The 24,212-nt window shown below is 49.6% G+C and overlaps 1 protein-coding gene across 4 annotated transcripts in view; it reads left to right on the forward strand.

The window, feature by feature from the left end:
- The window catches only part of LOC119969365 (filamin-A-interacting protein 1-like), a 307,948-nt gene that overhangs the window by 110,618 nt on the left and 173,118 nt on the right, over positions 1–24,212 (forward strand). For all 4 annotated transcript variants that reach the window (XM_038802929.1, XM_038802939.1, XM_038802921.1 and 1 more), the window contains exons 3-4: positions 7,204–7,377; positions 18,841–19,019. In XM_038802929.1, the coding sequence (XP_038658857.1) occupies positions 7,204–7,377; positions 18,841–19,019 (353 nt within the window). The remainder of the gene's footprint in view (positions 1–7,203; positions 7,378–18,840; positions 19,020–24,212) is intronic.

Below are 24,212 nucleotides of genomic sequence, written 5' to 3' on the forward strand. Positions count from 1 at the left end.
AACATCATCCCCAATGTTTCTGCTATTTGCACTGCCCTGGAGGAACACTGTTGTAATCAACTGAGGAGGTATCCAACTTTGTAGTAGAATGCTGCCTGCTGCCATCTGGACATTGTGTGGGAAGGGACCTGGATTACAGGTATGGGAGACTGGCACGGGTGGGCCTCAGACGCTGTGTTTGCAGCTTGTTGGGAGATTGGGGATGTTGTGCTTTTGGGTGATGAAGAGTGACATTAGGGGTGTGAGCCGGGGCTTGGGAGAGAGTTCAGAATTCTCAGGACTGGGAGCGACACTAATCATAAGTGCTTAATTATTTTTTTAACGTGGTATTCAGTGTTGGCAACAATGACTAGAAGCATAGAATCCATACAGTACAGAGGGACGCCATTTGGCCCATCAAGTCTGCACCGACCATTCAAAAGACTACCCTACACAGGCCCTATCCCTATAACCCCACCTAACCTTTAGACACTTGGGGGCAATTTAGCATGGCCAATCCACCTAACCTGAATATCTTTGGACTGTCAGAGGAAACCAGAGCCCCCGGAGGAAACCAATGCAGACACGGGGAGAAAGTGTAAATTTAACACAGACAGTCGCCTGAGGTCAAAATTGAACCTGGGACCCTGGTACTGTGAGGCAGCAGTGCTAAACACTGTGCCACCGTTCTGCCATTGAACCAGGCATTGAAGCCCTTGATTCTGATATCAGCTCCAGATGTGTCTAAGGGATATCTCTTATATATTCAGCCTTTACCAAGGTGGCTTCCTGTCAGAATTGAACATGAAAGACTTCTTGTGACGGCCATGGAGTAAGTGGTCACACACAGGGCAACTCCAGCTCAAAGGTGTTGGTTTGGGTGCTTTATACCCGTTAGTGGGGTAGCTCCGGCAGGAAAGGGATGCAGAAGGTGAAGAGGGTGAGGTCCTCCGAAGATTGGTATGTCTGCTAGCTACCGGACCCGGCAAAGATCGGTCAAAAACCTGGCTAAGGAATTGGAGGAACACATGGCACAGCAACAATTGAACAAATGGCGGAGGGGGAAGGGTCTACGCCAGTGGGAAAGGCTCAGATGGAGCAGCTGATGGCCTTCATCAGAGATGAACTTTGACAGCAGAGGAAAGAGATGCAACTGGGACTGGTCGAAGGCCATCGAGGGAGCACCTCTGCGAGGGGTGATGGACCAAGTGGAGAAGTGCTTTGAGGCACAAGGGGTGAAGTTGCGTGAGATGGAGACGGTGGTGTCCGACCAGAGCGACCGGATTGTGTCCCTGGAGGCGGAGGTGGGGGCCCTGGGGCACCTGTGTAAGCCGATGAGGGTGAAGGTGGAGGAGCATGACAACAGGTCCAGTCGGCAGAACCTTCGACTCGTAGGTTTGTTGATATATAAATGGTTCTGTGAAAAGGTGAGGTCATCGATCGAGGAGTACATGGAAATCAATCAGAAGGGGAGGTGTTGGGGTCATATTTTGGGAGGCGTTAAAAGCAGTGGTCTGAGAGGAGAGGTTCAAGGCGCATAGGGACAGGAGATGGAGGGAGGAATATGGACGGCTGTTGGATTTGATAGTTGAAGTGGACAGGAGATACGCGGGGGGCTCCCACTGAAGAGCTGTTAGCGGAGAGGAAGAGGTTGCAGGAGTCATTTGATAGGTTGACGACGGGGAAGGCAGTGGGGCAGTTAAGGAGGGCAAGAGGAGTTCCATACAAATATGGGGAGAAGGTGAGTTGCATGCTAGCTCATAAGATGAGGAGGCTGTGTCCAGGGACATTTTAAAAGTAAGAACGGAGAGGGGAGAGATAGTATCAGAGCCGGGAGAGATCATTGAGATGTTCTGGGTGTACTACAAGAGGTTATATGGGATTTCTAGTCAAGATGACATGGCATCGACATTCCTTGTGTCAAATGACAGGATGCTGTTTTTTATTTCTGATTCTCCATAACCAGGTTCCTGTTTGCAAGGAAGAACAGCAAGTGAGGATGAGGGGATTCATCGTACTTATTTTAGCAGGCCCAATTTCAGGGGCTGATATCCTTCGCCCCGGGGTTGACTGAAACAGTCCAAACATTTTTCAGATATCAAATTGAAGGAAAAAGCATATAAAGTGGCAAAGATTGCTGGGAGATTAGAGGACTGGGAAATCTTTAGGGGGCAACAGAAAGCTACTAAAAAAGCTATAAAAAAGAGTAAGATAGAGTATGAGAGTAAACTAGCTCAGAATATAAAAACAGACAGTAAACGTTTTTACAAATATATAAACAAAAAAAGAGTGGCTAAGGTAAATATTGGTCCTTTAGAGGATGAGAAGGGAGTTTTAATAATGGGAAATGAGGAAATGGCTGAGGAACTGAACAGGTTTTTTGGGTCGGTCTTCACAGTGGAAGACACAGATAACATGCCAGCGACTGATAGAAATGAGGCTATGACAGGTGAGGACCTTGAGAGGATTGTTATCACTAAGGAGGTAGTGATGGGCAAGCTAATGGGGCTAAAGGTAGACAAGTCTCCTGGCCCTGATGGAATGCATCCCAGAATGCTAAAAGAGATGGCTAGGGAAATTGCAGATGCACTAGTGATAATTTACCGAAATTCACTAGACTCTGGGGTGGTCCCGGTGGATTGGAAATTAGCAAACGTGACACCACTGTTTAAAAAAGGAGGTAGGCAGAAAGCAGGAAATTATAGGCCAGTGAGCTTAACTTCGGTAGTAGGGAAGATGCTGGAATCTATCATCAAGGAAGAAATAGCGAGGCATCTGGATAGAAATTGTCCCATTGGGCAGACGCAGCATGGGTTCATAAAAGGCAGGTCATGCCTAACTAATTTAGTGGAATTTTTTGAGGACATTACCAGTGCAGTAGATAACGGAGAGTCGATGGATGTGGTATATCTGGATTTCCAGAAAGCCTTTGACAAGGTGCCACACAAAAGGTTGCTGCATAAGATAAAGATGCATGGCATTAAGGGTAAAGTAGTAGCATGGATAGAAGATTGGTTAATTAATAGAAAGCAAAGAGTGGGGATTAATGGGTGTTTCTCTGGTTGGCAATTAGTAGCTAGTGGTGTCCCTCAGGGATCCGTGTTGGGCCCACAATTGTTCACAATTTACATAGATGATTTGGAGTTGGGGACCAAGGGCAATGTGTCCAAGTTTGCAGATGACACTAAGATGAGTGATAAAGCGAAAAGTGCAGAGGATACTGGAAGTCTGCAGAGGGATTTGGATAGGTTAAGTGAATGGGCTAGGGTCTGGCAGATGGAATACAATGTTGACAAATGTGAGGTTATCCATTTTGGTAGGAATAACAGCAAACGGGATTATTATTTAAACGATAAAATATTAAAGCATGCCGCTGTGCAGAGAGACTTGGGTGTGCTAGTGCATGAGTCACAGAAGGTTGGTTTACAGATGCAACAGGTGATTAAGAAGGCAAATGGAATTTTGTCCTTCATTGCTAGAGGGATGGAGTTTAATACTAGGGAGGTTATGTTGCAATTGTATAAGGTGTTAGTGAGGCCACACCTGGAGTATTGTGTTCAGTTTTGGTCTCCTACTTGAGAAAGGACGTACTGGCACTGGAGGGTGTGCAGAGGAGATTCACTAGGTTAATCCCAGAGCTGAAGGGGTTGGATTATGAGGAGAGGTTGAGTATACTGGGACTGTACTCATTGGAATTTAGAAGGACGAGGGGCGATCTTATAGAAACATTTGAAATTATGAAGGGATCCCGCTTAGGCGGGCAGGGGAGAGCTTTAGGTACCTGGGGGTGCAAGTGGCCAGGGACTGGGGGACTCTCCACAAGCATAACTTTACCAGACTGGTAGATCAGATGGAGGAGGTGTTCAGGAGGTGGGACATGCTGCCATTGTCGTTGGCGGGGAGGGTGAAGTCCGTCAAAATGACAGTGCTTCCGAGGTTCTTGTTCCTTTTTCAGTGCCTGCCCATATTTATCCCCAGGGCCTTCTTTAGGAGAGTGACCGGCAGTATTCTGAGCTTTGTGTGGGCACATGGGACTCCGAGAGTGAGGAGGGTGTTCCTGGAGCGAGGAAGGGATAGAGGCGGGCTGGCGCTGCCCAACCTTCTGGGGTACTATTGGGCAGCCAATGTGTCAATGGTGCGTAAATGGGTGATGGAGGGGGGAGGGGCGGCATGGAAAAGAATGGAGATGGCATCATGTAGAGGTACGAGCCTGGGTGCCATGGTAACGGCACCGTTGCCGCTCTCCCCTAAGAGGTTTACCACGAGCCCGGTGGTGGCGGCGACCCTAAGAATCTGGGGACAGTGGAGATGGCATCGGGGGGGAAACAGGGGGCTCGATGGAGGCTCCACTGGGTGGCAACCATCGGTTCATCCCGGGGAACACGGATGGGGGATTCAGGGGGGTGGCAAAGGGCGGGCATCAGCAAATTGAGGGACCTGTTTATTGGCGGGAGGTTTGCGGGCCTGGGGGAACTGGAAGATAAATTTGGCCTTCCCCAGGGGAACATGTTCAGATACCTGCAGGTAAAGGCGTTTGCTAGGCGACAGGTAGAGGGATTCCCTTTGCTGCCCTCGCAGGGGACGATGGACAGAGTGCTTTCGGGGGTGTGGGTAGGAGAGGGGAAGGTGTCTGACATCTATAAGGTAATGCAGGAGGTGGAGGAGTCGTCAGTGGAGGAGCTGAAGGCTAAATGGGAGGAGGAACTCGGGGAGCAGATAGAGGACGGGACTTGGGCGGATGCCTTGGAGAGAGTCAACTCTTCCTCCTCATGTGCGAGGCTTAGTCTCATCCAATTTAAGGTGCCGCACCGGGCCCACACGTCTGGGACTAGGATGAGTAGGTTCTTCGGGGGTGAGGACAGGTGCACCAGATGTTCGGGGAGTCCTGCGAACCACGCCCATATGTTCTGGGCATGCCCAGCACTGGAAGAATTCTGGAAGGGGGTGGCGGGGACGGTGTCGAGGGTGGTTGAATCGGGCCTAAGAAACGTGCTGGAGATGCAAAGACAGGAATAGGAACATCAGGCAGAGTTGTCAGAGGCCGTCACCAGACTAGAATGAAAGATGGAGGAGTACATGTCATAGAATTTACAGTGCAGAAGGAGGCCATTCGGCCCATCGAGTCTGCACCGGCTCTTGGAAAGAGCATCCTACCCAAGATCAACACCTCCACCCTATCCCCATAACCCAGTAACCCCACCCAACACTAAGGGCAATTTTGGACACTAAGGGCAATTTATCATGGCCAGTCCACCTAACTTGTACATCTTTGGACTCATGCATCCTCATTAATGACTCTGTTAAAATAACAATGGGAGGTTTTTCTCCTGAGCACATTCAGTGTTCACATGCTGCTGGGAATCATTTCCACCTTTACACAATGTGGGTAATTTTGCCACAATTATGATTTCTGCGAAATCTTGTCATCACAGGTATTACTGACATTTCTTTTTACGCAAGGTAATCCCTTGTCAATTTGTTGCCAGGTTTCAGAAGTGCAAAGTACAGCTCAGTCAAAAGTTGATTAGTTTGGTGAAAAACAAATCTATGAATGGCATTTACTTCCTGTTCCCGCTCAATTGTTTATTTTCCAATACGTCACTGCCCCCTTTCATTTGCCCTTTATATAAACCATACAGAAAGGAGGTTGGGAGGTACAGACACAGTGAACAAGGAATGCTGTGATACCAGTTTAGATTTTTCAATAGGCAACCATTTCAGTTCATGTGAAGACATTTCCTTTTCTAGTGATCTCATTTCCATGTTTCATACAGTTGACAGAAGGGTTTCATACTGGGTGACCACATAAATTCCATGCGTTTTCACACAGTCAGCGAAGGAGCTTCTTTGTCTAGTCTGACCAACGTTATAATGAGAATTCATGATTTTAACCTCACAACCATTGACATTGTGTCATTAATTGCTTGGAATAAGGACGTTGTGTGGAACTTGAGTTGCGTCACAGCGATGTTAGCATTCAGCGATGTCATCTGAGATTACGATTTTCATTGTGTGCCCACACCCTGGTTAAAATTCCAGCTCATCATCCGGAGTTATGTGAGGAGAGGTACGGGTTTGTATTGTGTTATAACTCACACGAGACCTACGGGTTGGAGCAATCAGCATGAAAATCGTAATCTCAGACGGCATTGCTGAATGCCACCATCGCTGTGACGCAACTCAATTTTCGAAAAGAGGGTGGAAACTGGGATCCAGAAACGTTGACGTCTCCAGTGAAGAGCTTGGTGAGCTTGTTGTGAAGCTCATTAATAGTCTTTGAAGTAGCAGTTTGAGAAACATGGGGAAATTGGAAGGTCTAGGATATGTTCAGGTGCCATGGACACAGTGTTAATAAATGCATATTAAGGCTTACAAATGTAGATAAGGGGTTGTTGGACTCATGAAAAAATATAAAGCCAAGCGTTATTTGAAATTTAGACCAGGCACCTTGACCCTGATTGGTTAAGGCATTGCCCTGAGGAATGAGTCGGCAAATAGTTGTCACTTATTTTGATTCCGTTAAACAAAATAAGTGACTGCGACCACTGACTCATCCTGCAAGGCAATGCGTTGACCAATCAGGGTCAAGCCGCCGAGTTTAAATTTCAAACAATGCTTGACAGTTAACAGTCAATCACCTGGTGCAAATTTTCTTCTCATAGAGCATAAATTGCTCCTTTCTCCTATGGCAATATTCTTGTGAAGTGTCATGGTGGATGCAAGATGAAAAGCTTCAACATGTCTGATTTTTCAGCAATACTAAAGTCCAACGAAAGTCTTAATAACCCATACTCTTTAAAGTATCAACAGCTGAAGCTGAAAGCATGGGAAATGTCTTTATCTTTAACGTAAATAAACATTCTGAAATTAACAGCAGAGATCAGAGATTATGAGCTGTCAGACAAGCAATGGTTTCCCTAGGGCTCTGGTGTTCCAGTACTCTAATGGATACCTGGGCTCTCAGCCAAGTGTGAATGATGAGGTTCATGAACCAAACCAGCTCACATCCATAAAAGACCCTGTTAAAATTGGTAACACCAGGAATGTGGCCAGGAATTCAAGACTTAGAGCCGGCTATGATTTTCAACTCTCCACGGAGTCTCCCACACTCCATGAAAATCCAGTGCAAAGTACTGCATTATTTGTATTTGTTTGCCCTTATTCTTTGAGATAAAGCATTAATTTGTGAGGTAATTTTACGCATGTTCTCCTCAATTTCCACAGGCACGAGAGGATGTTATTCACTTGCTGAAGTCGAACAAGATCAATCCAGTATCTCTAGAGGCATACTATGGTCTGGCTGTTCCTGAAAAGATTCTGCGGACGTTGTACAGGGATGCAAATCAAGCGCAGGAAAAGAAGCCAGGGGAAGATGTTTATGAGAAGCCAATGGCAGAGGTAAGGTTTCAGGTTTGCATTGTGTATATGCTTTTCAGGAAACAATTGATTTGAAGCTTCACATCTGAGCAATTCTGCCGGATAAGTTAGTGAAACCGGGCTTGATTTTCATTGTTTTCACTTGGGGTTAATGGGCAATAGTAACCCCTTTTAATATGGGAATATTAAAGATGTCTCAATATCCATTTTAGATCAGAACTACACCGTGCAGTTTGGACCACTGAAGAACAGCATCCCTGTCAGATCTAAATGATGCCAGAGTTTCAAAATCAATATTTAGAAACTTCTTGAGATAGGGTGCAACCATTTTATTTTATTCCTGTGCAGTATATATGCAGAATAATGGTGGATGGTTATAAGGAGATGGTGGAGATTTACAATGTTTAGTACTGTGATGAATAGGATATTCCATTTCACACAACCTATATTAATAGTTGAGTATTCAGAAGAAGTATGAACACAATCATACATTATTCTCCACAATATCCCATCAGAAGCACGTGGGTCCATATTTTTATTCGAATTCCTCCCCAATTTCTGCATAATGTAATAGCAACAATTGCCATTTAAGTACCACCTTCAGCATTGGTAAAAGTGGCAAGTATAAAAGTTGATAGTCTAAAGGCCAGGACCCTGAGACTAGGGGCTGGATCCTCCGATTCTGGGGCTATGTCCCCATGCTCGGGTGGAAGCCTTGGCGATTTCTGCCAGAGAAAAATGGCATAAAATGGCCTCCAATTCCCTGTTTGTTGGGGGCCAGCAGGAAGGCACCCAGCTCTCGCTGCCAATACCCCCTGGAGAATTGCCAGGTCCATGGCTGCGCATGCGCACGGCGGCGGCCTCCAGGGCCCGTGCCGCGCTACATGGCGGCGGCCACTCGCGGATCCGGCCCGTGAAATAGTCCCCCCCTTCGGTTGGTCCGTGCCCCCCGAACCACCCCCCCGAAGTGCCCCCAGCCCTAATGAAGTCTCCCCTGCCTGTGTATCGGTCCTCCCCTGATTGTGGCGGCGCTGGACTGAGTCCACAGCAGCGAAGCTGAGTTCCCGACAGATGAGAGCTCACGCAACCGACGCCATCGGGAACTCGGCAGGTCGGGGGCGGAGCATCGGGGGGTGGGCCTTAGCCAATGTCCTGAGGCCGTCAATACGTGATGTGGCATACTCCGAGAGAACGCTGCTTTGGAGGGGGCAGAGCATTGCAAAAGCAGCACACACCCCTCCCCCCCCCCCCCCCCCGCCCCCCCCCCCCCCCCCCCGATTTGGTCGGGAACTTTGATTCTCCAGCCGATTGACGAACGTGATTTTGGCGTTGGCGAGCAGAGAATCCAGCCCCAGGTGTCCTTGCTGGTACATGCACACATGGATTTTGGAGAAAAAGAGGTATAGGCTCACCTGAGTGTCACAATATACACACAGGTATATGATGGTGGACAGACAGGCAGTGATTGACACACAGGATGACCAATGAACACACAGAAAACAGCAGCCAATCACCAGACAGGACACGGCCACTATAAAGCCAGAGGGCACTAGTTTTCCCGCTCTCTTGGGATGCAGCCTCTGAGACAGTCAGAGCTGGTGAGCAACAACTAGAACATACACCATGTGGTAGTAAGATAGTCTGGTCAGGTTAGCCTCATGTCTCCAGTAAAATCAGCATAGAGTTCAATAAAATCGAGTTGCATTTGTTCAAGTGTTGGAAGCCTGTCTCTCTCACCACTGCAGTAAATGCAGTCCTCGCAGACCCAGCTTACCAACACATCATGGTACCAGTCAGACATGCTCGAGTTGGATGGACCTACCTTGAGATAGTCTGCCTTTGACCAGCGATCAGCCATCCAGTAACGTGGACAGCGTCCGCCCTCCCTCGCCGCTCCGCATCGCCGGCAACCTCGGTGCCAATTGGAAGATTTTCAAGCAGAAGTTCCAGCTGCATCTTGAAGCCACCGACCTCGAAGCCGCATCGGATGCCAGGAAGATCGCTCTCTTCCTCTCTACAGCCGGGGACCACGCTATCCACATCTTTAACTCCCTCACCTTTGCTGAAGACGAGGACAAGACAAAGTTTAAAACAGTCCTGCTGAAGTTCGATAGCCACTGTGACATCGAAGTCAACGAGAGCTTTGAACGCTATGTGGTCCAGCAGAGGCTTCAGGGTAAGGATGAACCTTTTCAGTCCTTCTTAACCCAACTCCGTATCCTCATGCAGTCCTGCAACTACGGCTCCACTTCCGACTCCATGATCCGCGACCAGATCGTTTTCGGGGTCCACTCCAATCCCCTTCGCCAGCAGCTCCTTAAAGTTAAGCAGCTCACCCTCACCATCGCCATCGAGACCTGCGTCCTACATGAGCGCGCTAATAATCGGTACTCCCATATCAAGGCGGCAGATATGGCGTGGCAAGGCCCCCACGATGCGGAGCGGGTGCAGGCCGTAAAACAGCTCCAGGGCCTGAGTCTAGATGTGAGCGGCCATTTTGCGCGCTTTTCCCGGGCTCCTGCGCATGCACACCACGACCAAGTGGTCGACGAGGCCGATGACCGAACTGCGCAGGTGCGCACATCGTTCAACCGCACCGCGCATGCGTGGTGGCGCACGGAGCGTCCTGACGTCGGCTCTATGACGTGCAACAACTGTGGTTCCGCCCATTTAAAGTGGCAATGTCCCACAAAATCTCGACGCTGTCTCCAGTGTGGCAAACTTGGCCACTACGCAGTCCTGTGCAGATCTGCTCAACTGCCCAACACACAGCAATCCCAGCCGCAGCGCAGGAACGTCCGGTCAGTACAGCAACCCGTTGCAGACTCCAACTTCGACATGGTTCCAGATCCCGACACGGAGGGCCTCATATCCCCATTCCGGGTGGGCATCATCACCAAGCATACGATACTTTCAGCCAAGAAGGTGAAACAACTCCCAGTGATGAGCATTGATCCGGACAACGAGTGATGTGCCACCCTTACGGTCAACAAGGCTCGCATACGCTTCAGGCTGGACACCGGCGCTTCAGCGAACCTCATTTCAAAGTCTGACCTTGACACCATCCGCGTCAGGCCAAGCATTCTTCCACCGGCCTGCCAGCTCCTCGACTACAATGGCAATGCCATTGCTGCCAGTGGCTCATGCCAGCTTGCGGTATCCCATCATTCTTCAAAAGCAACCCTCTGTTTTGAAATTGTAGGAACCAACAGAGCTTCCCTGCTCGATGCTCGGGCCTGCAAACTCCTGAACCTTGTGCAGCGGGTTCACACCATGTCGTCCGCAGAGGCAACGGCCTCGCCAGATGTCAACTTCCAAACCCAATTAGATGACATCATAGCACAATACCACAGCGTGTTCGAAGGTATGGGCACACTGCCATACCGATACAAGATACTGCTGAAGCCGAATGCCACACCAGTGGTTCATGCACCGCATTGGGTGCCGGCACCCATTAAAGACCGCCTCAAGCAGCAGCTGCAAGACCTCCAGGACCAGGGCGTCATTTCTAAGGTCACAGAACCCACGGACTGGGTTAGCTCCATGGTTTGTGTCAATGAACCGTCAGGGGAACTTCGCATTTGTATCGACCCCAAAGATTTGAACCGTAACACCATGAGGGAACACTACCCTATACCTAAACGAGAAGAGCTCACCAGCGAAATGGCTCACGGCAAGTTTTTCATGAAGCTGGATGCCTCCAAGGGGTTTTGGCAAATACAGCTGGACGTGTCCAGTCGAAAGCTGTGCACATTTAACACCCTGTTCGGTCGCTCCTGTTACCACTGAATGCCCTTTGGCAGCATCTCCGCCTCGGAGGTGTTCCACCGCATAATGGAGCAAATGATGGAGGGCATCGAGGGGGTGCGAGTGTACGTCGATTATATCATTATCTGGTCCACAACTCCTCAGGAGCACATCGATCGCCTCAAGCGAGTGTTCCACAGGATCCACGAGCATGGCCTCCGACTCAATAGAGCCAAATGCTCGTTCGATCAAGCAGAAATAAAGTTCTTTGGCGACCATATCTCGCAGTTCGGTGTGCAGCCAGATGCAGACCAGGTGTCGGCGATCAACGCCACGAAGACCCTGGAGGACAAGAAGGCGGTCCTCCGCTTCCTAGGAATGGTCAACTTCCTTGGGAAGTTTATCCCCAACCTTGCATCACACGCCACAGCTGTCCGCCATCTTGTTAAAAAGACTACCGACTTCCAGTGTCTCCCCGCTCATGAGCGAGAGTGGCGTGAGCTCAGGACGAAACTCACCAAGGCCGGTGCTGGCGTTTTTCGACCCCGTCAAGAAGACGAAGATCTCCACCGACGCGAGCCAGGCTGGCATTGGGGCAGTACTCCTCCAGCGGGATGAATCCTCCTCCTGGGCCCCAGTCGCATATGCCTCTAGAGCCATGACACCTACTGAGCAGCGATATGCTCAGATTGAAAAAGAATGCCTGGGCCTCCATCAGGGATTGACAAATTCCATGATTAAGTGTATGGGCTCCCCAAATTCATGGTCAAGACGGACCACTGGCTATTGGTTCACATCATCCAAAAAGACCTCAATGATATGATGCCATGGCTGCAACGAATCCTCCTCAAACTCAGCCGCTACAATTTCGACCTGGTCTACACCCCGGGCAAGGAGCTCATTGTGGCCGACGCACTCTCTCGGACCATCACCACACCGTGTGAGGAGTCGGACTTTGTCTGTCAGATAGACGCTCAGGTGAAGTTTTGTGCATCCAACTTTCCGGCCACTGATGAAAGGGTCGGGCAAATTCGTCAGGAGACGGCCAGGGATCCTTTACTCCAGCGGGTCATGCAACATCTCACGGATGGTTGGCAAAAGGGGCAGTGCCCACAGTTCTATAATGTCAAGGACGATCTAGCGGTAGTGGACGGCATACTAATGAAGCTGGACAGGATAGTAATCCCACAGAGCATGCGAGAGCTGGTTCTCGGCCAAATCCACGAGGGTCACCTGGGGGTCGAAGAGTGTTGCCGTCGAGCCCGAGAGGCAGTATATTGGCCAGGTATCAGTCAGGATATCGCCAACACGGTCCTAAATTGCCCAACGTGTCAACGGTTCCAGCCTGCTCAGCCTAAAGAGACTCTACAGCCGCATGAACTGATGTCCTCCCCATGGTCCAAAGTTGGTATTGACCTCTTTCATGCAAAGGGCCAAGACTATGTCCTCCTTTTCCAACTACCCCGAGGTGGTCAGACTGACTGACCTCACATCAGCAACAGTCATCAAGGCATGCAAAGAGACTTTTGCCCGTCATGGCACTCCACTTACAGTTATGACCGATAATGGCCCTTGCTTCTTCAGCCAGGAGTGGGTGGATTTTGCCTGGCTGTACAATTTTACGCACGTCACTTCAAGCCCCCACTACCCCCAGTCAAATGGGAAAGCTGAAAAGGGGGTTCACATTGTTAAAAGACTGTTGTGCAAAGCTGCTGACTCGGGTTCTGATTTTAACCTGGCGCTGTTAGCCTACAGGGCGACTCCTTTGTCCGCTGGCCTGTCCCCAGCGCAGCTGCTAATGAACCGCACACTACGGACGATGGTGCCGGCTATCCACATCCCGGACCTTGACAATTTTTCAGTCCTGCAAAGGATGCAACAGTCTTGGGCCCAATGCAAGTCGGCGTACGACGCCCAGGCCACAGATCGCCCTGCTCGGTCCCTGCTGACCGAGTTCAGCTACCTGACGGTGGCTGGTCTGCCACGGCTGTGGTGGTTAAGCAAGTGGCCCCAGATCATTCCTCGTTTGCATGCATGATGGCTCCTTTTTCGGCGTAATAGGCGGGCACTGTGGCTACTTCAATATCCGCCACCTGAACGTGATGTCCCGTCTCACATGCTGGTTCCTCAGGACATGCCCTTCCACGAGGCCACCGATCTGCCAGTTCTTTTACCGACCTCTACATTGGAGGCAGTTCCGCCCGTTCACGTGCAGGCGGCCCCTGACCCACCCTTGAGGCGGTCAACCAGAATTCGTCACCCGCCACAGAGACTGAATTTATAGACTGAATATTGCATAACCTTGTGATCCGTTTACACATCTGTACATATTGTTTCTTCCTAATTTGTTATCTGCCCTCTATCTGCACCAGACACCTTCCCATGTAAATACGTTCACATACTTTGTATATAGTCAGGCTCCTGTACACACACACATTCACTATTTATTGACCTACACACATTTTTTTTTAATTAAAAAAAGGGGGGGGGGGAGATGTCATAATATACACACAAGTGTATGATGGTGCACAGACAGGCAGTGATTGACACACAGGATGACCAGTGAACACACAGAACACAGCAGCCAATCACCAGACAGGACACAAACACTATAAAGCCAGAGGGCACTAGTTTTCCCGCTCTCTTGGGATCCAGTCTCTGAGACAGTCAGAGCCCGTGAGCAACAATTAGGACATACACCATGTGGTAGTAAGGTAGTCTGGTCAGGTTGGCCTCATGTCTCCAGTCAAGTCAGCATAGTTTCAACCCACAGTTAAAGTATGTATGATAGTTAAGAGATCAATAAAATTGAGTTGCATTTCTTCAAGTGTTGGAAGCCTGTCTCTCACTGCTGCAGTAAACGCAGTCCTCGCAGACCCAGCTTACCCAACATATCACTGAGATGCTTCCTGGATTAAATTATCCACCAGCATTTAGTGAATGTAGGGAGGGGTCTTGTTATCTATGGAGGTTCACCTTAGCAACAGTCAGTTCCTATGCAAGAGTAGATAAAAATATGGGCAATGAAATAAACCTATCATTATAATAATCTGAACAACCCCCCACCCGACATCTCATTATGATCTCTCTGGTGAAATTGCCAGGGGGGAGTTGCAGCCTGCGGTCAGATAGGGTCTCCTTTCATTTTAACAGAAGCCAGAACTTCATCACAGCTCTGGAGCTGATTGGAGTCACCTGATTGCAGGAAGCCCTCCTACTAGCTGGGGGTCATTGTATATATTACACAGCGATTACAGGAATGTTGGGAACTAGAAATACCTTTGCTAGACTTTCCGACCCTTTTGATAGTTTTGTCTCCTGCCCAACCGATCAGCCGATGGATCATGTTTCAATTTACTTGTGCAGGGTCACTGTCAGGGTGCCATGCTGGCAGTGCCAAGTTGCCAAGCTGGCATTTTGCCCACGCTGGGAATCGGGCCCATGCCCAGGGGCGCCCAGCCAGTATGTGGTGTTGTGCAGGGTGATCGAGAACGCCCCCAACAGGCGAGGAACCCCAACAGGTGAGTTGGGGCACTGGGGTGGTCCGGATCGGGGGGGGGGGGGCGTCAAGAGATAGGAGTGCCTACTGGTGCCCCAACCCAATCTCTTCCTGCACTGAGGGGGGCGTTCCCCACCGGGGCCCAGAAACAACGCCAGGAACGACCCCGTTAATTCCGCCCAAAACTGACTATTTTTTTTTTAGTTAAATCGTGCCCTATGTGTGAGAATGCTGCTTTGGCACTTTGTCAAATAACAAAATAGCCATTTCACCTGTATAACTGGCAGCTGTGTGCAATGGTTCCACAAAATGGGGAGAATTCCCATTTATGCACCAGACTTTAGAACATAGAACATAGAACAGTACAGCACAGAACAGGCCCTTCGGCCCTTGATGTTGTGCCGAGCAATGATCACCCTACTCAAACCCACGTATACATCCTATACCCGTAACCCAACAACCCCCCCCTTAACCTTACTTTTTAGGACACTACGGGCAATTTAGCATGGCCAATCCACCTAACCCGCACATCTTTGGACTGTGGGAGGAAACCGGAGCACCCGGAGGAAACCCACGCACACACGGGGAGGACGTGCAGACTCCGCACAGACAGTGACCCAGCCGGGAATCCAACCTGGGCCCCTGGAGCTGTGAAGCATTTATGCTAACCACCATGCTACCGTGCTGCCCATGACTTTGATCCATCACCCACTACCGTGACTTTGATGAAACAAAAATTCAATTGTGCCAAGTACCTTTTGCTGATAAATATTTTCTAATTTCATAGAATTTAGAGTATAGCCACAGGCCTCTCAGCTCAACAGGCCTGTTGTTTTCTGCACCACATGAGCCACCTGCCATCTGACTTCATCTTAACATGTCCTTCAATCCCTTTCCCCTTCATCAGCTCTCCCCATGTCTATGCTGTAGGCCTCAACAGCTCCATGTGGCAGCACTCTAATCACTTTGAGGATAACACTGATGCCCTTCTGCACAAGCATTTTAGAATTTTCGATCACAATGTTGCAGAGTTAGACCTTCAAAGAGACATCAATAAAATGCTTGCTTTTCAATCCAGCCTCCACTCTTAATCTTACTACAATTTGGTTCACCTCAGTACAGTTCACCTCAGTACAAGTCTCACCACCACTGACAAAATTAAAATTATCTACACCCAGTTTGATAGTATCAGATTTCTTGAGAGTTTGTGATTCGGAGTAAAATCGCTTTCTTATCGATATGTGTGAAATGGTTTCCTCTGAGTTTGGTGCAGTAAAATGTCTTCTTTGCGAATACCTTTCTCATTCTGTAATACCTGGCAGAGAAGGGCTAGCCTCGCAGTCGTAACATCTTTGTACATCTTTGGGCTAAAGGAATGGGAAGCATGTACAATCTATCTACAGCATAAAAAAGAACCAAAACCTTAGGATTCCAGAGGTGAGGGAGGCTGTAAAACCAACATATCATTTGCTGCTTTAGGGTTTTGGCAAGGGGTGGTTGGGGAGGTACAATTTGGGGTGGAACATGGGACCATTGTGGCTTTTTTCCATCATGTAACACGCAGGATGGATATGGGGAACCAGTAGATATAAGTGGAGGATCCTCAATTCTTGAGGCTAAATGTTGACCCTGGGCAGGATTTGGGGACTTCTCCGACAGCAAAACTGCTGCCGCACCCTGGACCTATTCAACGACAGTTAAGAGGCTAGCACCGGCTCCACATGGAACACAATCAATTCCAATGGGAAACGGTGCGGGATTTGCCGGATTCGCGATTAACACTCAGGAGGCTGACAAGCTGCAGCCACATCTACACACTGCACTCCCCACACACACCATCCCAGCCAACAAGATGGCAGCGAGGAGCGTGGCACCCCGTGTTACCGATGCTGAGTTTGAGACCCTACTCGACGCTATGGAAGAGAGGCGGGTGACTCTGTACCCCGCCAAGGAGGCTGCCAGCTGCCATCGTTCGCCGTTCCTGGGCACAGGTAGCAGAGGCTGTGAGCGCCGTCAGCAACACAGTCCGGACCAGCCAGCTGTGCCGTAAGAAACTGCACAATCTCCTCAGGGCGGCCAGTGTGTGTAGGCAGCACTGTGTCCCCGGCACCAACTCCCGTCCCAAACACCCTTAACCCCACCCCACCCCCTCACCAGGAGGGCGTCCGAACTCCCACCATGCACCACATGTTGACACCCGTACAGAGAAACAGAGGTAGCGAGAGAAAAAGGGGATGCAGTGAAAAGGGGAGGTGGCGGCAGAGTGGTATTGTCACTGGACTGGTGATCCAGAGGCCCAGGGTAATTCTCTGGGGTCCTGGGTTCAAATCCATGACAGATAGTGAAATTTGAATTCAATAAAAATCTGGAATTAAACGTCCAATGATGATCATGAAATCATTGTCGATTGTCATAAAAACCCATCTAGTTAGGGCGGCATGGTGGTGCAGTCATTCGATCCCGGCCCCCGGTCACTGTCCGTGTGGAGTTTGCACATTTTTCCCATGCCTGTGTGGGTCAGTCCATCCATTGACTCTATCTATAATTCCCACTGCCTCAGAAAGGCAGCCAGCATAATTAAGGACCCCACGCACGACGGACATACTCTCTTCCACCTCCTTCCATCAGGAAAAAGATACCAAAGTTTGAGTCGGTACCAACCGACTCAAGAACAGCTTCTTCCCTACTGCCATCAGATTTTTGAATGGACCTACCTCGTATTAACATGATTTTTTCTCTACACCTTGCTATAACTGTCACATTATATTCTGCAGTCTCTCCTTCCTTCCTTATGTACGGTATGCAAGAAACAATACTTTTCACTGTATACTAAGACGTGTGACAATAATAAATCAAATCAAATCAAAGTCTCACTCCCACAACACAAAGGTGTGAACATTAGGTGGATTGGCCACGCTCAGTTGCTCCTTAATGGGAAAAAAATAATTGGGTACTCTAAATCTATTTTTTTTAAATCTATCTTTGTTTATAGTTTATAGAATTTACAGTGCAGAAGGAGGCCATTCGGCCCATCAAGTCTGCACCGGCTCCTGGAAAGAGCACCCGACCCAAGGTCAACGCCTCCACCCTATCCCCATAACCCAGTAACCCCACCCAACACTAAGGGCAATTTTGGACACTAAGGGCAATTTATCATGGCCAATCCACCTAACCTGCACATCTTTGGACTGTGGGAGGAAACCAGAGCACCTGGAGGAAACTCACGCAGACACGGGGAGGATGTGCAGACTCCGCACAGACAGTGACCCAAGCCGGAATCGAACCTGGGACCCTGGAGCTGTGAAGCAATTGTGCTATCTACAATGCTACCATGCTGCCCCAATCTGGTTCACGAATGTCCTTTAGGGAAGGAAATCTACCATCCTTTTCTGGTCTGGCCTACATGTGACTCCAGATGCACAGCAATGACTCTTAAATGCCCTCTAAAATGGCCTGGCAAGCTACTCAGTTCAAGAGCAATTAGGGATGGACAACAAATGCTGGCTCAGCCAGCGACGCCCACATCCCATGAACAAATAAAAAAAATTATCCAGTTCGCAATTCGTGTAAAATGGAAAGTGAAACAAAAGAGAGTTTTTTTAAAAATCGGCTCACATTACTGCAAGGTTTTAACTTCAAGGTATCGTTGCTGTGCTGTTCAGTGAGGTGTAAAAATCTGTCTAATCTGTTCCATTTAGCACATCCACTTCTGATTCACCTCCATGGCAATGTGTAAATGTACCATCTGGTGTTCAACCACAGAGCTTGGGAGGATCTCTGGTGAGCTGACTGCCTTCTGCTAATGTGGCTGATCTCATCAGGGGTCAGAGCTGGTCCCAGCACTGCTGGAAGGAGAAAGAATCTCAGCTGGGGTTGTCATTCCTGGGTGACTTCCAGAAAACCTTGGCTGGAAAGTTTGCAGTGTGGATGTTGCTGAAGGCGAGGATCAGATTTTGCTGTCATGCCGGCTACAGTTGGAGGTTGACAACCAGTTAAGTTCAGGCATTAAGAAATGTCACTTGGATGGGTTGCTGGATGCCTCCTAGAACCCATGAGTCTTCACCCAAAGAAGAGAGGGGAGAGATATTCGGGAGGGAGGGTGGGAAATCAGCCACTGGAATTTGCAAATCTCTTTCTGTGGGTTAATTGGAAACCAAGATTGAGGGAGGAATCCGTTTACAGGTAATGTAATAGACTAGTGAGTCCAGACTGATTGTAATACTTCTTTGTGACTGCAGTTGGACTTGCTGGTGGAGAAGCACAGAGAGACATATCGGCGAATGTTGGAGCAATTACTTCTGGCTGAAAAGTGTCACAGGCGTACTGTGTATGAATTGGAAAATGAAAAACACAAGCACACAGATTACATGAACAAGAGTGACGACTTCACCAACCTTCTTGAGCAGGATCGAGAGAGGTAAGGACAAAGGGGACTTTAGTGTTACCATCGTCTCTCACTGCATTCACTCATTATGCCCTGTCTTCGTAAGATAAGTGGAACAGCTAACTTCGCAACAAACCATTGATGGCATGAACTAAGACTTTACATTGCCTGTAGCATAGCAACGGTTTTCAGGTACCCTACACCATGGCAGATAAACTTAAGTAATTTATTAGTACCAATTTATTTCTGTAATGTAGCTGTTGGGGATACCTGACTCTCCATTTAAGGCACAAGATAGTTTGTGCAGAAATATTTTAAAAATTAAATCACTGGCTTTTCACAGCTCTCTTTTGAGTTTGATATTCCCTGCCATGTCATGAATATAGAAGAACAAATGACAGATAATAAAAATCCAGTCCCCACTGCTCAGAGTCGTTGTTTATGTTCAAATCCAGCTTGCCTTCAATATGCAAATATACATCAGGGTAGAATTAAAAATTTGAAGTAATTTCAATTTCAATTTGAAAGATGGTCAGAGAAGGTATAGTTAAAATTGATGCTGCAGTATGTTATCAAGGCAGCTGAAATGAAATAAGGTCATTTACATTTTAATTACTTTGTCACGACTTGTCCAGATGTGGCGATTAACTCAGGGCTTCGCAATTCCATCTGTATTGGCAAGAAATAAAAAGTCACCTGACCTCACAACTCCACTTTGTTTTGCAGGAAAGAATATTTTGGGTTTATATTTCATAAGTTCTTAGTAAATTCATAGGTTTGTAAGGCATGAGTGTGACACTTTGCTCTGTCGAAATTCCAACGCTGTCACAGATGTGCTGAAAACCCAAATGTAGAGTTGTTGACATTATTGTAATCCTTGAAAGGCGATTTATTGCACAGACCAAATGGCAATTACTGGGTTTGTACAAGCTTCCCATTATATCAGGCCACCACTGTTTCCCAGTAAATGCTGAATGTTTCTTTTTAAATGTATTTTATTACAAACATGTATCAAAACAGGTTACAGCAATAAACACCCCGGGAAACATACTTGCCAACAGTCAACTATACAGTCTGTACAGATTCTTCCCCTTTTTCACCTCCACCCCACGATGACCAGCCCCTCAAACATGGTCACAAACATCCCCACCTTTCTTCAAATCCCCCTGAAGAACCCCTTAACTCATACTTTATCTTCTCTAATCGCAGGAAGTTGTACAGGTCACCCAACAAAGCCGCTACGCCCGGTGGTGATGCCGACCGCCACTCCAGCAAAATTTGCCGCCGTGCAATCAGAGAGGCGAAGGCCACGACATCGGCCTTCCTCCTCTCCATGACCCCTGGCTTCTCTGAAACCCCAAATATTGCCACAAAAGGGTCCGGGTCCACCTCCTCCTCCACTATCCTGGTGAAGACCGTGAACACTCCCGCCCAGAATCTTCCCAATTTTCCGCAACCCCAAAACATGTGCACGTGATTTGATGGCCCCCGCCCACATCTCTCACACTCATCTGCTACTCCCTGAAAGAACCCATTCATTTTTGCCCGAGTCATATGCACCCTGTGCACCACCTTAAACTGTATCAGGCTCATTTACCCGTTTACCCTTCGCTGTGCCTCACTCCATACTCCCCAACTGATCTCCCCTCCCAACTCTGATTCCCATTTCTCCTTGAACTTCACCACCCGCTCGCCTCCCTGCTCCCCCAGCCACTTGTATATGTCCCCAATTCTTCCCTCCCCTTCCACATCCCTTCCACCCTAAAATGCCTCCTTAACTGATTCCATATCTTCACTGTGGACTGCACCACCGGGCTCCCTGAATACCTATTCGGAGTCATTGGCAATGCTGCTGTCACCATAGCCCTCAAACTAGACCCCTTACAAGATTCCTCCTCCATCCTAACACACTCTACCCCTTTTGCTTCCCACCACCGCCGCACCTTGTCCACATTCACCGCCCAATAATAATGAAGCAAGTTTGGTAACGCCAGCCCCCCCTGCTAGCTCTGCCTCTGCCTACCCTTCACGAAGCCTGTTTGATTTTCTGCCACCACCCCGGGGACACACTCCTCCATCCCCCCCGGCAACAACTTAGCCAATACTTTCACATCCATGTTCAATAGTGATATGGGTCTATACGACCCACATTCCACCCGGTCCTTCCCTTTTTCTGGGATTAGCATGATTACTGCCTGCATCATCATCTTCGGCAACTCCCCCTTCTCCAGTGCTTCATTAAACACCCCCAACAGATGTGGTGCCAGGTCCGTCGCAAATTCCTTATAAAATTCCGCCGGGTACCCAGGGTTCTTCCCTGACTTCATACCCCTGAAACTATCCAGCATCTCCCTCAGCCCCAGTGGCTCCTCCAACGCCTGTCTCTTGGCATCCTCCACTTGGGGAAATTCAAGCTTGTCCAGTAACCGCCCCATGTCCCCCTCCTCTCCTTCCGGGTCTGCCTTGTACAGTCCCTGGTACTCCCAAAATGCCTCATTTACCTTCCCTGGCTCTGAAACCACATCCCCAGCCCGTATCTTCAATATTTCCCTGGACGCAGCCTGCCTCCGCAGCTGGTGTGCCAGCATGTGGCTCGCCTTCTCCCCATACTCATATTGCACCCCCCTTTCCCTACGCAGTTGCCCAACCGTCCTCCCTGTTGTCAGCCTGTCAAAATGCCCCTGCAACATTTTCCTCCTTGCCAATCACGCGGAAATGCTGAATGTTGCCTAGTCTCTCTCACTGTCCCTTCAAATCTAGGGCAATATCTGAATCCAGAGCAGACTGCTGGAATGAAAGTTTCCCTTAGCTACCAGCTTTGGGTGAAATGAATGTGTAAGGGTTCAATATTCATAACAGTAAACTGCCACTAATTTGACATGCGTTGCCTGTGTCAAAAGATACCTAAATGGATTCTTGGTTGTGAAGCTGAAAATTCTTACTCGTGTGTTTGGAAGTATCCTTTCAAGATTAGCCTTTCCGTAGATTGCCAGCTTGCTGTGGTGGAAAGGCTTGGCCATTCCGTTGATCCCGAGAGCAATGTCCTGGCAGAGTCATCCATAACAGTCAGAGGGTAAGATCAGAGGGGAGGAACCAGCAAAGCACATTCCAAAACAAGGCCACAACGGAGGATCAGGCGGAAGATATTCGAGTGGTATCAATGGCTGCGACGGCAGTGAAGGCTGCAGCAGTAGGAAGAACCTCATTCATCAAGGTTCCCTTGCCACTGGAACTGAACCTACCTCTGTCAATTACTGTGAGTCCGCTGATATGCAATGGCATTCCCACATTAAAAGAAGTCCCGCACCGGGCATCTACCTAGAGGGAAACAACACAACCACCAACTCCCACCCCACCCCACCCCCACCCCGCCACACACAAATAAGTTCTGCAGCGATTGGCGAGAGGCGACGGAGACAGGACTGTGAGATCTGGAACTCTCTGGCCTGAATTCTCCATTCAGGAGACCAGTGGCTGGATTCTCCGTTTCAGGGACGATACCCCAATGCTGTCGTGAAAATTGTGGGGCTAGATTCTCCGCACTCCGACACCGAAATCGCGGCCGGCGCCGAGGCAGAGAATCCATTTCCACGCATAGAATCGGGATGAGAACCGGTTCCCCGATTCTCCGGCCCCCGAAAGGTGGCGTACTCGGAGAGTACGCGTCTCCCCTATATACGGCCATTGCTGGAGGCCTGCCCTGCCATTCTCTGCCCTTGGCCTGCCGAATTCCTGATGGCGTGGTCTTACATTGTCCTGCTGGTCGGGATACTAGTGCGGTGGCTGCGGACTCAGTTCACAGCCGCCATGGTCGGGGGCGGGCCGATCGGAGGGCAGGGGGGGCCTTGTACGGCACCGGGCTAATTTTGTGTGGGTGGTCCAGGTTGGGCACACGGCCGATTGGGGGCACTTTTTGGGAGGTCCAGCTCCGCGGTCGCTGCTAGCCCCCGGCAGGGCTATGAATATGTGGCACTTTCACGGCAGTTTTTCAGTCGTGAAAGGCCACAGTTTTTACGACGGCTTGGGGACATAGTCCCAAAAATGGAGAATCCAGCCCGTGGTCTTTTACACCAGAAAAAGTGGCATCAAAAGGCCACAGATTCACAGCCCTGCAGGGGGCTAGCAGAGAGCTATCGTGGAGCTCACAGCTCCAGCTGCAGATACAGCCTCCTGCACTTCCGGGTCAGAGGCCACGCATGCGCACGGCGGCGGCCTCCAGCGGTCGCGCTATGCTCCATGGCGGACTCAGACCGCGGACCTGGACCGCGGAAATAGTTCCCCCGATCGGCTGCGCGCCTGACCCGGACCGCCTGCACAATAAAGGCCCAGTCCCATATAAGGCTGCCCCTTGCTTCTGATCGGCCCGACCCCGACCATGGCGGCCGTGGACTGAGCCCCGAACAGTTGGGACCACATTAGAAATAAACCGTCTGGACCTCGGTAGGTAGAGGGGCGGAGGATAGTGGGGCGGGCCTCAAGCAATGGCCGCAGGTGGTGGATTTGTGGTGCGGTGTATGCCCTGGGTATGCCACCTTTCGGGGGCCGGAGAGTCGAGGAACCGCTGCCGGTCCCGATTCCATGCGTGAAACTGGATTCTCCGCCCCGCCGCCGGAGGCGATTTCGGCATCGGGGTTTGGAGAATCTAGCCTTCGTTCTCTTGTTGGAGATGAATTGCAAGTGGTCTACAATCCTTCTGGGAGCGTAATCAGGCAAGCAATCTGTGTTCCTTGCCATGCGTATATTTGCATGGCCAGGAATACAAAGGATTCCCGCTATCTGGCTGCCACCTTGAGCAGGCAGCCCGATGCAAGGTCCCGCGGCTGGCCGGCCACCCTACCCCCCCCCCCCCCCACTGCAAATCGGTCTGAACCCCCCCCCCCCCCCCCCATCACCACCGTACAGCAGCCTCCCACCCCTGCATTGTTTGGGTTTCCCTCCCATGCCCATATACAGGGATGTCCTAACCCGTACCCCCACACCTCTGGGACCCCTGTCATACGGGGACTCCCACAAGGACCCCTGTAATAGGAGGACCCCCAACAAGGACTCCAGTAATAGGGGGGACCCCCACAGGGACCACCTGCTTAAAGGGTCCCCCTCCACTGACCCCCCCCCCTCCACACACAGAACCTCCCCCCCCCCTCAGAAAAGGGACCCCTATCTGGAAGTTAGAGAGAAGTCCAGACAGGGCAGTGGGAAGCATTATAGCTATGATATTTACCCACC

Source organism: Scyliorhinus canicula, chromosome 1, assembly GCF_902713615.1.
Source record: "Scyliorhinus canicula chromosome 1, sScyCan1.1, whole genome shotgun sequence".
NCBI lineage: Eukaryota > Metazoa > Chordata > Chondrichthyes > Carcharhiniformes > Scyliorhinidae > Scyliorhinus > Scyliorhinus canicula.